A 12,320-nucleotide genomic window follows, 5' to 3' on the forward strand; every position below is an offset into this window, starting at 1 on the left:
AATGCACGTCAGGAAGCGAACGCATCACCCTGCAAATATACATTAACAATCGAAAGCATCATCAAAAATGCATTTAAATACGTTTGTCAGTGAATTCATGTAATTAATCTACACTCATGTCAGTTATTCATATTATCATGTGCAAATTACCAATCCAGGATTTATCTCATCTCTGCTCCATATCTTTGGTATCAGGTGATTTTATGAACATCTTTGCATGTAAAACCTGTCCTGGAGCTGTTAAACTGAGTCGTACCTGCTGAATAAAATAAAAATATTAAATATATGACGAACTTTAAGGATTTCAGATGCAGGTGTTGAGCTCGTCGTCCATGTTTCTGAAGCTTACAGGAGAGTTTATGTGGCGTAAAACCCTTTGAGAGGAGGTCAGCTGGTGTTCATCAAACTAGACAACCAGCCACAGGAACAAAGGTAAAAAAAAATAAAGCTGTGTGTGTGTGTGGAAATAAATCCTCATCTCATGAACTAAAACACCAAACATTTGTCACAGAGGTCGAGGACGCCGCCGTCAACGCCGCTGGACGGAAACAACCAGCTGCTTCATGTAAAGCAGATCATTAATGACATAATACTGTGTGTGTGTGTGTGTGTGCGTGCGTGTGTGTGTGTGTGTGTGTGACAGGATGAAGCTCTGTGTTTTATCCTCTGTCCGTTGTTATTAATCCGCTCTGTGTTTGGACGTCTGCCGGCACCAACGTGGTCGATCAGCGTTCAGCTGCATTCAAACAAAAGCTTTTTCAGTTTAAACCAAAGAAACTGTAAAAAAAACAACAGCAACAAACTCTCTATTTTTTACAGTGTTTGTTCTGTCATTATACAAATAATAAGACTTTTACTCCTATTGAAGTACTTGTACACAGTGATACTTGTACTGCAGTACTGGTACTACATGACTTTTACTCCTATTGAAGTATTTGTACACAGTGATACTTGTACACAGTGATACTGGTACTGCAGTACTGGTACTGCATGACTTTTACTCTTGAAGTACTTGTACACAGTGGTACTGGTACTGCATGACTTTTACTCTTGAAGTACTTGTACACAGTGGTACTGGTATTGCAGTACTGGTACTGCATGACTTTTACTCTTGAAGTACTTGTACACAGTGGTACTGGTACTGCATGACTTTTACTCTTGAAGTACTTGTACACAGTGGTACTGGTATTGCAGTACTGGTACTGCATGACTTTTACTCCTATTGAAGTACTTGTACACAGTGGTACTGGTACTACAGTACTGGTACTACATGACTTTTACTCCTACTGAAGTAGCTACTTGTACACAGTGGTACTGGTACTGCAGTACTGGTACTGCATAACTTTTACTCCTATTGAAGTACTTGTACACAGTGGTACTGGTACTGCAGTACTTTTACTCCTACTGAAGTACTTGTACACAGTGGTACTGGTACTGCAGTACTACTGGTACTACATTACTTTTACTCCTATTGAAGTACTTGTACACGGTGGTACTGGTACTGCAGTACTTTTACTCCTACTGAAGTACTTGTACACGGTGGTACTTCAGTACTTTTACTCCTACTGAAGTACTTGCACACGGTGGTACTGGTACTGCAGTACTTTTACTCCTACTGAAGTACTTGTACACGGTGGTACTGGTACTGCAGTACTTTTACTCCTACTGAAGTACTTGTACATGGTGGTACTGGTACTGCATGACTTTTACTCCTATTGAAGTACTTGTACACGGTGGTACTGGTACTGCAGTACTTTTACTCCTACTGAAGTACTTGTACACGGTGGTACTGCGGCCTCACCTGGTAAATTTAGCACGTGGGCACCTGTTCCGCCATGTTGTGAGTTGCATTGAGTTGCCGTCGTTTTTTACAGTGTAGAAGAGGAGAGAGCTGGGAGGAGGGGGTGAGGAAGAGGAGGGAGGGGGCGGAGGAAGAGGAGGAGGAGGAGGAGGAGGAGGACCGTCCTGCTGTCAAACACAGATGAGAGCTCCGGTCTGGAGGAGGACGCCGCCGTTAGATGATCTCAGCTCTACCGGCTCCTCCGAGGCGGCGGAGACCGAGTGGAGACCGAGTGGAGACCGAGTGGAGACGAGCGGCGGCCGAACAGCAAATCATCTCATAATTCAATTCCCTCCAACTCCGGAGATGCTGCACAGACACACGTCGAGCCTGCAAACTTCAGAGAGGATTTATAAACTGTAGGAACACCCTTCCTCCTCCTCCTCCTCCTCCTCCTCATCTTCTTCTTCTTCATCACAGCAGCAATTATACAATTAACATGGATCAATCAGAGAGGAGCGTCTTCATCACAGCAACAGATGGGAGGATGAAGCAGAGGCGGTGAAGAGCTCCGAGGAAGAGCACCGAGGAAGAGGAAGAGGTGGGTCAGTTTAAACTTTACCTCCATTTCATTACACAGGAAACACTGAGGCTGGAAAATAACATCAAGTAGAGTTAAATAATAAATATAATATAATGTAATGTAATGATAAATAAAATAAATACCATATAATGTAATATACAGTAATATAATATAGGGCAAAAATTAATATCAACCAATAGAGTATCATGTAAGATAAAATAATGGGAAATTAATGTAATGATAATACTAAATAATACATACAATATATAATAAGTAATATAAAGTGGTATAATGTAATTTAGAATAAGATTAAATAATATAATTACAATATAATTCAATGTAATATACAGTAATATGATATAATTTAACACAAAGTAATATAATGTAAAAATAATACAATATCATGTAATAAAGTATATGTCACATAATGTAAGGTAAATATAATAGATATAAATATGAAGTAAATAGTATAAAATCATAATATAATGTCATGTGATGTAATATAATAGTATTTGTTAAAAAAACTTTACTGGTACAAAGTACTCGTGTACTTAAATTTTGAGGTATTTGTACTTGTACTATTTGCATTTTCTGCTGCTTGATGTTTCTGCTTTTTTTTTTCTTTACCACAGTAATTTGCCACCTTTGGTTACTTTGGATTAATAACACAAAATATAATCCACTATTGAATATATCATTATAGATTAGAAATACTGCGTTAATCTCTCATCCAAATGGTCAAAAATACACCAAATAAATCACATATAATTAAAAATAGATTAACTTTCTGTCTGTTTTGGTTTATGGTTCCAAGAGACGAGTTTCACGTGTCCTCCAAACTTAAATATTTATTGATCCTGAGGGGAAATCCACATGTGAGCTCCACCTTTATCAGCTGCAACATTAACGTAATTAACGCAATAAACATTATAATCCATTTACGTTTCGATCGGTTAGTTTCGAGGCAGCTGTAGACCTACCTGTGTTCTACGAGGTTAAATTAGTGTTTTTGTCAATGGAGTCTGGTGTGTTTGAAGAGAGCGATATATCCCAAAGGATTACGTTACAGCCAACATTATACTCACATACTTTTACTTAAACATCATAACAGAGTATCTTTACTGTGTACTTTTACAGGTAAAGTATCTGAATATTTCCTCCACCACTGCTATTTATCTAAATGATGTCCAACATGTAGAGTTTACTGTAATCCTTAAAGCCTAACCTGCATAATGTGACAGCTAGAAGATTATTTCACTTATTTATTTTTCACTAATTAGTGGAAATCCAGCATCGGTAATTTCACTCAAATAGAAGTACAGAAGTACTGCGAAATGCTTATAATTATTTATTGTTTACAGTAGATATATAAATATAATACTGATAAATTAATATGTTAGTAAAAGTTTAATAGTGAGTGTAGTTGAGATGGAACTCACTAAAATACTTTGAGTATTTTATACACAGGAAAATCTAAACTCTGTTGAGGAGTACGAGTACAACAAGTACAATATTTACCCCTGACATGTAGCGCAGTAGAGGTAGAAAGTAGTATAAAATAAAAATACTAATGTAAAGTACTTGGTAATTGTACTTAATTGGATCTGCGTCTCATCAGGAAGCTTTCAGTGATCCAGAAAACACATCAGAGCTGCAGTTTGTTGTCAAAATGACGTATTTATTCCCCTGAATTACAGGAATAATCAGTGTTAAGTCACTTGGTGTAGCTGTGAAGGCTCAGAAGAAAAAATAAAAGCTTGAACCCAAAAGCAGGACTGAATCAATAAACAGGCGAGGGTCAAAGCCAGGAAGCCAGGTAACGTGTCCGAGGGGGGTTCGGGTGGGGAATCATCAATCCAAGGGTCAGGCAGGCAGAACAGATGCCAGGCTGAATGCCAACTAGTTCTTCTGGGAGGGGGCGAGTGGAGGTGGGCCGGTGCAGGTACTGGATCTGCTATGAACCTGTAGTGGTACCTGTTATATTTGTGTCCTACTGTCACATGACGTGGTTATAGCTACGTTTGAGTCAAAACAAATGAGCTGAAAGAGAAGTTATGATGAAGCAAATAGTGATAATGAAGTTTATTAATTAGACAGTATATAAACCAGTAAATGCAAGGAAGAATACAAGATTTTTTTTTACTGGATTGGAGCATGTGTGCTAAAAGAAAATATGATATAATAAGAGTGTAACGACATATAGCCTACTGCACATAAATAGGAAGATGTCGTTATCTTAGTATCGTAGAATATTTTAACCACCACCAGGTAGGCTGGATTGTTATTTTCCTTCAAGATGGTGGACATATAAAATAAAACCCTCAGGACTGTAGTCCAAAAAACAATGTAGTCTAAAGTTTTTGTTTTAATTGGTGGAATTTCCTTTAAACACTTCTTGAGTCTTGGTTTTAATGTCCTGCAGAAAAGCTGAAGACTTTGAGAGTGTTTGGATTTTGCATCATGTCAATTTACCACCAAATTATAGGTGACAAATCTCTGTGTTATGATCTTTAAATAAATATACTTTAACTCAAGCGGTGTGTCATCTGCATAGAAGTGAAAGTCGAGGGATGATACTGGTCAGAAGTGGACCCAGGACGGAGCCCTGTGGCACTCCAGATAGTTTGTATTGATAGAAAAATACAGTTTTACAAGGAATTAAGATGCTTTTGTCATTGCAGCTTCACTGTGGATCCTCCTCCAAACTTCCTGTCAACTAGACATACAAACACGTCTTCCATCCCGTCACACATCCTGAAGCCAGCATGCCCATCATCAGCAATGCCAACCACGACTTCGGCACCTACTCCATCAGCAGCGATGACAGCAGCCTCGACCGGTTCTTCACCGAGATCCCGGAGACCGAGACCATCAAGGGCGTTTACTTCCAGCGCGCCCAGCTGCTTCGTGACCCCAAGGCCTCGTACGTGGTCGACCACACCCTGCAGGTTCTCATCAATGTCGGGGGCAACCGCTACACCTTCCCCTGGAGCACCTTGGAGCAGTTCCCCCAGAGTCGCCTGGGACGCCTTCGCTTCTGCACCACCCCTGAAGAGATCGCACGGCTCTGCGACGACTACGACGAGACGTGCCAGGAGTACTTTTTCGACCGAAACCCGACAGCCTTCAGGGTCATCCTCAATTTCCTGGCCGCAGGAAAACTGCGCCTGCTTCGGGAACTGTGTGCCGTGTCGCTGCACGATGAGCTTGACTACTGGGGCGTGGACCCGGGCCACATGGAGCGTTGCTGCCGTCGCCGCATGATCACCCGTGTGGATGAGGTGGCCGAGCGAGAGCGCAAGGAAGAGGAGTGGAGGAAGAAGAGGGTGATGCTGAAGAAGACCACCACGCAGGCTGAAAAGGGCTATCGCAGACTGATCTGGATGCTGCGGGAAGTGGTGGAAAACCCTCAGGGGTCGGGGTTGGCCGGGAAGATGTTTGCCTGCCTCTCTGTCATCATGGTGCTGGTCACCGTCATCAGCCTCTGCATCAGCACCATGCCAGACCTCAGAGACGAAGAGACCAGGGTGGGTAACATCCTGTCAAACCTGTTTTTCACACATGAATCACCGGCAGAGGTTTCATAACATAACATCACAGAAAGAAAGACGCATTAAGTGACACTATTTTATGTAAATTAACTGCTTAAGATTCAACGTTAGTTATATTTTCTAACTGTCTCCTAATATATTTCACAAAAGTGGACGGAAAGACGCATAAATCTGCATTTTCTTTGGCAGATTTTTAAAAAAATTGTTGAAATCTGTCTTACAGTTAGATGGAGAGCTGGTTGTTAATTTATTGTCCGGCCCTCATCGCTCTCATCAGCAATGAGAAATCTACTCTATGCCACCTGAAAGGGCTCCTTCTTAACTCAAATGTGAAATCCCCTGACTTTTACTTGAGTTTCCATGACTAAAATTTTGCATTTCCATGACCTATAAATGTAACATGAGGTGCAAAAACAAATATTTTTAAACACACGGTTGATCAGTTGATCAGATCTCACACTCCTAACCTATTTATCATTAGTTTGTAACCAAAGCTCCAGAAATTTACGCTTTCTCTGCATGTTTATCAGCTCAGCATCAGTTTTTCATCCATTCAGTAGCCAAAACATCGCTAATGTTTGAGTGGGAGCTAAGGAATAGAAATGATTTCATGTAACCATAAACTAGGATGGTAGGATGCATGTGAAACTCCCCAAAAATGAAAAAAGTTTTTAACAATTTAAACAATAGTTTATTAAAGTCCCTGATTTTCCCGGTCTAGAATGAACTTTTCTTAATTCCACGACCTGCTCAGGACCAAGCGACAGAGACAGTTAGCATCGAGCTAAACGAGGCGGAGAAATTAGCAGCTAAAGATTCAGATATTTCTCTCAGGGGTTGGTGGAGCGCTGAAGCTAAAAAGCGAGTTAATATCTAAACCATGCCGGCGTTACAAGGCTGTAAAATGCCAAAAACAAAATCACTTAATGAACATGTGAATAAGGACTCAAGGCCCATTTATGTAAAACTCACAACAACAATCTCACCATAATCTGTTCAGTCTATTTTTCCTACTAACAGAACTTATAGATTAAAATGAGCTGCAATCTTGTAAAAATAAAACCTAAATATACTTTAAAGCTTTAAGTTTTTGTATGAATATATGATTAAATGAGATAAAGATGTTAAATGTCAATTAAAACCAAACACGGGATCAATTATGTTTATTTTAATAGCAATACAAATTGATAATTTACAGAAAGACAGTAAATAAATAATCACATCAACACAATATTAATATTATCAATATGTAACTAATATATAATTAATATATATATTATTTATATTAAACACAATACTTAATAGATTGATGATATACAATCATTACAGTAAAATAAATACAGGTAAGACACAGTAAAGGTTAGTGTTTGTAAAGCCGTGTGGGGAAAGGAGTTTAATTTTTGCTTTTCTTTTGTTAAACATGAGACTTTTTCTTGTCGGAGTTAACAGAAGCAGACAGGCAGTCGAATTGATTATATAACTAATTGTCAGGCCGTGTGATTATGTTTCTAAGCTGGAGACGGCAGATTGATTTCTCCCCGGTGTACGTGCAGTCAATCGCACTAATCAAGAAACGAGAAAAATCAAAGCTCGGACGTGTTCAGAAACTGAAATCCACAAAATTGCTTTTCACATGTTTCGTAATTGACGAGCGTTCGAATGGACAAACATCTGGAGTTGTGTTTCTCGCTTCGGCTCAGAGGCAGAAGCAAAGCCAAGATTCCTTTTAATTCTTGGAAACCAGTTTTGTTTTGGCTTTGGGGTTTTTCTGGCAGACATTTGAAATTGAATGTTGGCCATCTGGTGTAATTAGCTGTTATTCAGCTTGACAGGCAAATAAGGCCGATCAGAATCAGATGAAGCTGAAAGCTGGTTTGTCCAATAAAGAAACTACAAAGGGACTCAAATTTGTACTAATTTATAAAATAACAAATGTGGTCTCCCTCCACTTGTGCTTATGTGCATTTGCAATTTATACATAAATCGTAAAAAGTGGATGGAAACTAGCAATCATTCACATTTTCTTTTTCTGATTATCAGTATATTGGCTCTTTGACTTCAGAAGCAACATCTTAATTTGATTTTTCCAGCAGAAATATCAACTATCATGATCAGATTCATCTAATAGCTCATTTTTTAATGTCCCTGAAGACTGATATGAAAATGGAAATAGTCTTAATTATGTATTTGATGACTTCATGACATCATGCTGATTCAGCGCTGCGTAATAGAAGCTTAATTAGCATAATTTATTAAAAGAACAGCATATTGTTCTTGTGTTTTGAAGCAAACATGTATTATCACTTTTTCACATTAAGTTGTTTGAATGTTCACACGACACGACTTTGCCAAACTCAGGAGCTACAAATGTAAGATACAGAGCTTAAAAAGTGATATTACATGTTTTCTTATAATGCTAGCTACTCCAAAACACAAGAATATGCTATTTTTTTAAATTTATTATGCTAATTGTGCTAATGCTATTATGCAGCTCTGCATTAGCATTATGTCATGTAGTCAAAGAGTTAGATAATGTTAGCTTAAACTCTGCTAGTAGCATCTGGGACCAGTGGTACATCTTCTGCAACGTTGCAGATGTGTAAATCTTGAATGGGGCTTTTTCTTAAGTAACAAAACCCAAATTAACCATTTTTTCTTGGCTCCAAAGTAAGAAAATTAATTAATTAAGTTCGCTAATGACAAGCTAACTCTTAGCCTGAGAAGTAACGCTAGGTTCAGTATCAGATTTATCTAATATGTAATATTTCTAATGTCCCTGATGACTGATATGAAAATGGAAAAACTCACTAAACAGTCTTAAATTTGTATTTGATAACTATAAGACACAATCTGCTAATCTAGCGTTGCATTAGTAGCATTAGCATAATTAGCATGATTTATTAAAAACAGCATGTTGCTCTTATTTTGGTGTAGCTAGCTAGCATTTAGCTAGCAACATTTAATATCACCTTTTGACATTAAAAGGTGTCTAAAGTAATTAAACCTAAATTAACCATCTTTTCTTCAAGTAACAAAAGAAATTAATTTAGTTAGCTAATGATCAGCTAGGTTAGGTCGCTCGGTTACCGCAGGTGTTAGTTAGCCATGCTAACATTTTTTAGCGCAGATGAACAATTGCTCAGTATGATTTTTCTGTTTAATCCATTCGTTATGCTTAAGCCGTTTTATTTTTGATAAAAGAGACACCCCTTGAGGTCAGCTTTTCTTAGCTATGGCTGCTAATGCTAATTGATCTCAGTTTTGTGGAGGGCTTTTGGTGAATTGGCTAATATTCAAAGAAAAGTTTAATATCCTAATAGCCTCGATGTTGAGACAGGCAGCTTTTACAGCCGCATATCGACGGTTAATTGGTTAAATTATGCAGTAAAACTATCAGCATGTTGGCAAACAGACGGTTCAGATCGAGTTCACTCTTGTTTCCTGAACCGGACTTCCTTCACAAATAATTAACTTATTCCCAGGTTTTGTATTTCCTCCGGTAACAAACGTAACACAGTAATGTAAGTTAATGTAGGTTAAAAGTATTGATGATCTAATGCTTAATGAAACCAGTCTTTTCTGTAAACACAGTGATAGAAGAGGTTGGAATTTTCTTATTTTATTTTTCGTGACTCTGGTATTTGTGACAGCGATTCCTCATTAGACATTATCTTGTTTTCTACCATCGCTCAGTCAGCTGAAATAGATTTTTCTTTTTACCATTGATTTTTTTAAATGACTGATCCTCATCACACCGTACTCAGTTTTAACATCAAGAAATGTTGTATTGAAATCAATTGAAGCGCTGTGTAGACACACAACGCTGAAAAGATGTTGATTGAAAATACTTCAATACATTTATCAGCGTGCTTCTGCTGACAACATGATTCATTGTCTGGTGTAAAATATTTTTTGCAACCAAAACAATAATAATGCAACTCCTTCATCAAACCTCTCCGCCTGATAAATGACCACGTCATTCGAGCAGCTCTTTATTATTCATTTGAGGTCTCGAGTCCAATTCAAGATCTCCTGATGAGAAAACATTGGCTCATTAGACTTTAGGACAGTGCTGGGAGAAGTAGTGAGATCAGAGAAGTAAAAGTGCTAAGATATTACTATAGTAAAAGTATCCAAGTGTAATCAGGGAAATGCAGTTAAAATATTAAAGTGACTGTTCCTCATTCCTCATAATTCATAGAAAATCAGGATTTTACTGTTGGAGCTAATTTTTTAACAACTTTTAACCAGAAACAGCTGTTATTTTGCTCTCTTCAAAGCCACCAGACTCTATTGACAAAAACAACAATTTTATCTGGCAGAGCACAGGAGTTGCTGATTTACTGTTGTCTGGATCAGTTAGTTTGTTTGTGTTGTTGTGTGACTTTGGTGTTTTAATGAGTTAGTGTGGATCCAACACAATGTTTGTGTAACACACAATAACACAAAGCAACTTATTGATCGAAGCAGCGGTAGAGCAGCTACTTCTTTTCTGGTTCAGGTAAAATTAACGTTTTTGTCAATGGAGTTTGGTGGGTTTCAAACGTGACAGTGGAGTCGTCCTTTCACGCATGCAGCCACAACCAAACTGTTGTCTAAACAAACAACAGGAGACCGTCTGTGTCAGACTGTTATAACCTACTGAAATACTCTGAAATAAAATGGCTTTTATTTCACGAAAAGATCACAGGAAATCCTTTCTGTCATTAGTGCTGCTTCACAGCGGAGCGTTCAGGCTCAGTCAGAACTAACAGCTACAGCAACAAAACACCAGAGAACTACGAAAGATATTATAACTTACTACTTTACTGCACTCTAAATATCTGTGTGGTTGGTTTTCAGTCATAAAGAAGTTTAACTTGAGGTCTTTCTGCCAGAAAGAATTAAGGGAATCAGGTGACGTAGTTTAAAGTCCGATAAAGGCTCACAAAGTGGTGAGATCCTGATGGGTGAACGGGTCCGTAGGATTTACGTTTTTAGGGTTTAGAGTTACTTTCCAAGTTTATTGTGGATCAGAGACTGAAATGCACACAATGTTGAATCAGGTCACAAACTAGGGTTAGGGTTAGCTTAACCCTTAATAAAGCTTCTTTATGAGTAGAAATATGTCCAGATGAGTTAAGAAGCTTCACAGTTTGTCTTTGCAAACTATAAAATATCTGCATTACGTCACTCAGAGACAACATTTAATCCTTCACTCACTGCTGAAACTAGGACTCTCTTTATGGTGCAACATAAACCGAGCTGTATACTGAAAGAGCAGCTTCATTGCTCATGATTGGAGGCTTTATAGATTGTAGGAAATTACATCTTCTGGTTATAATTAAATGAAAATTTTCCTGCACCCTCACTTTTAACTGCAGCTCCTGCTGTTGGGTTGTTACATCATATTTTATGAACTCTTCTTATGTTTTGTGTGCACAAAATCTTAATTTATGACGTAAGTTAACTGTCAGATAAATGTAGTGAGTGAGTAAATGTGTACAACAGACTCAAGTAAAGTAAAAGTATCTCAAATTTGTGACGAATAATTGGTGGAGTGACCCTTTATCTCTGTCTGCAGGGCGAGTGCTCCGCCAAGTGTCACAGCATGTTCGTGGTGGAGTCCATCTGCGTGGCGTGGTTCACCTTGGAGTTCGTGTTGCGGTTTGCGAACGCCCAGAGCAAGCTGGCCTTCGCTCGCGGGCCCCTCAACATCATCGACGCCATCGCCATCCTGCCGTACTACGTGTCCCTGGTGGTCGACGTCAGAGATGAGTCGGAGGAGGACGTCATCATGGGCGCCGGCCGAGGCTACCTGGACAAACTGAGCCTGATCCTGCGCCTGCTGCGGGCCCTGCGGATCCTGTACGTGATGCGGCTGGCTCGCCACTCTCTGGGCCTGCAGACGTTAGGACTGACCATGCAGCGCAGCATGAGGGAGTTCGGCCTGCTGCTGCTCTTCGTCTGCGTGGCCGTGACCCTCTTCTCGCCGCTGGTCCACCTAGCCGAGAGCGAACTGGCGCCGTTTGCCGCCACGCACCCGCACCACAGCTTCAGCAGCATCCCGGCCTCCTACTGGTGGGCCATCATCTCCATGACGACGGTGGGCTACGGCGACATGGTGCCGCGCAGCATCCCCGGACAGATCGTCGCGCTGACCAGCATCCTGAGCGGCATCCTCATCATGGCGTTCCCCGCAACCTCCATCTTCCACACCTTCTCCCGCTCCTACCAGGAGCTGAAGCAGGAGTACGAGCGGCTGTGGAAGGAGGAGAGAGGCGAGGAAATGGCCGCCGAGTCGGAGGAGAGTTGGTCCAAAGTCGATTTGTCGCCAGATGATCTCACGTCCGTGTCCAAGGGAGAAAACGACGGGCTGATATCAGGCCGGCGCCATCAAGCCACGCTTCCATCTACAGCTTTCTAA

The 12,320-nt window shown here is 39.8% G+C and overlaps 1 protein-coding gene across 1 annotated transcript; it reads left to right on the plus strand.

Moving 5' to 3' along the window:
• The first annotated feature begins 5,128 nt into the window (after positions 1 to 5,128).
• Positions 5,129 to 12,320, plus strand: kcng4b (potassium voltage-gated channel, subfamily G, member 4b). The gene is made up of 2 exons (XM_070834499.1): positions 5,129 to 5,890; positions 11,478 to 12,320. The coding sequence occupies exons 1-2, from the start codon at positions 5,129 to 5,131 to the stop codon at positions 12,318 to 12,320; spliced, it is 1,605 nt and encodes a 534-aa protein (XP_070690600.1).

This window comes from Pempheris klunzingeri, chromosome 1 (genome assembly GCF_042242105.1).
Source record: "Pempheris klunzingeri isolate RE-2024b chromosome 1, fPemKlu1.hap1, whole genome shotgun sequence".
Classification (NCBI taxonomy): domain Eukaryota; kingdom Metazoa; phylum Chordata; class Actinopteri; order Acropomatiformes; family Pempheridae; genus Pempheris; species Pempheris klunzingeri.

Bases quoted from the DNA above. Each gene is read 5' to 3' on its own strand.
- kcng4b (XM_070834499.1), top strand. From the start codon at position 5,129: ATGCCCATCATCAGCAATGCCAACCACGACTTCGGCACCTACTCCATC. The intron at 5,891-11,477 runs GTGGGTAACATC...CTCTGTCTGCAG, and splicing joins TCAGAGACGAAGAGACCAGG to GGCGAGTGCTCCGCCAAGTG.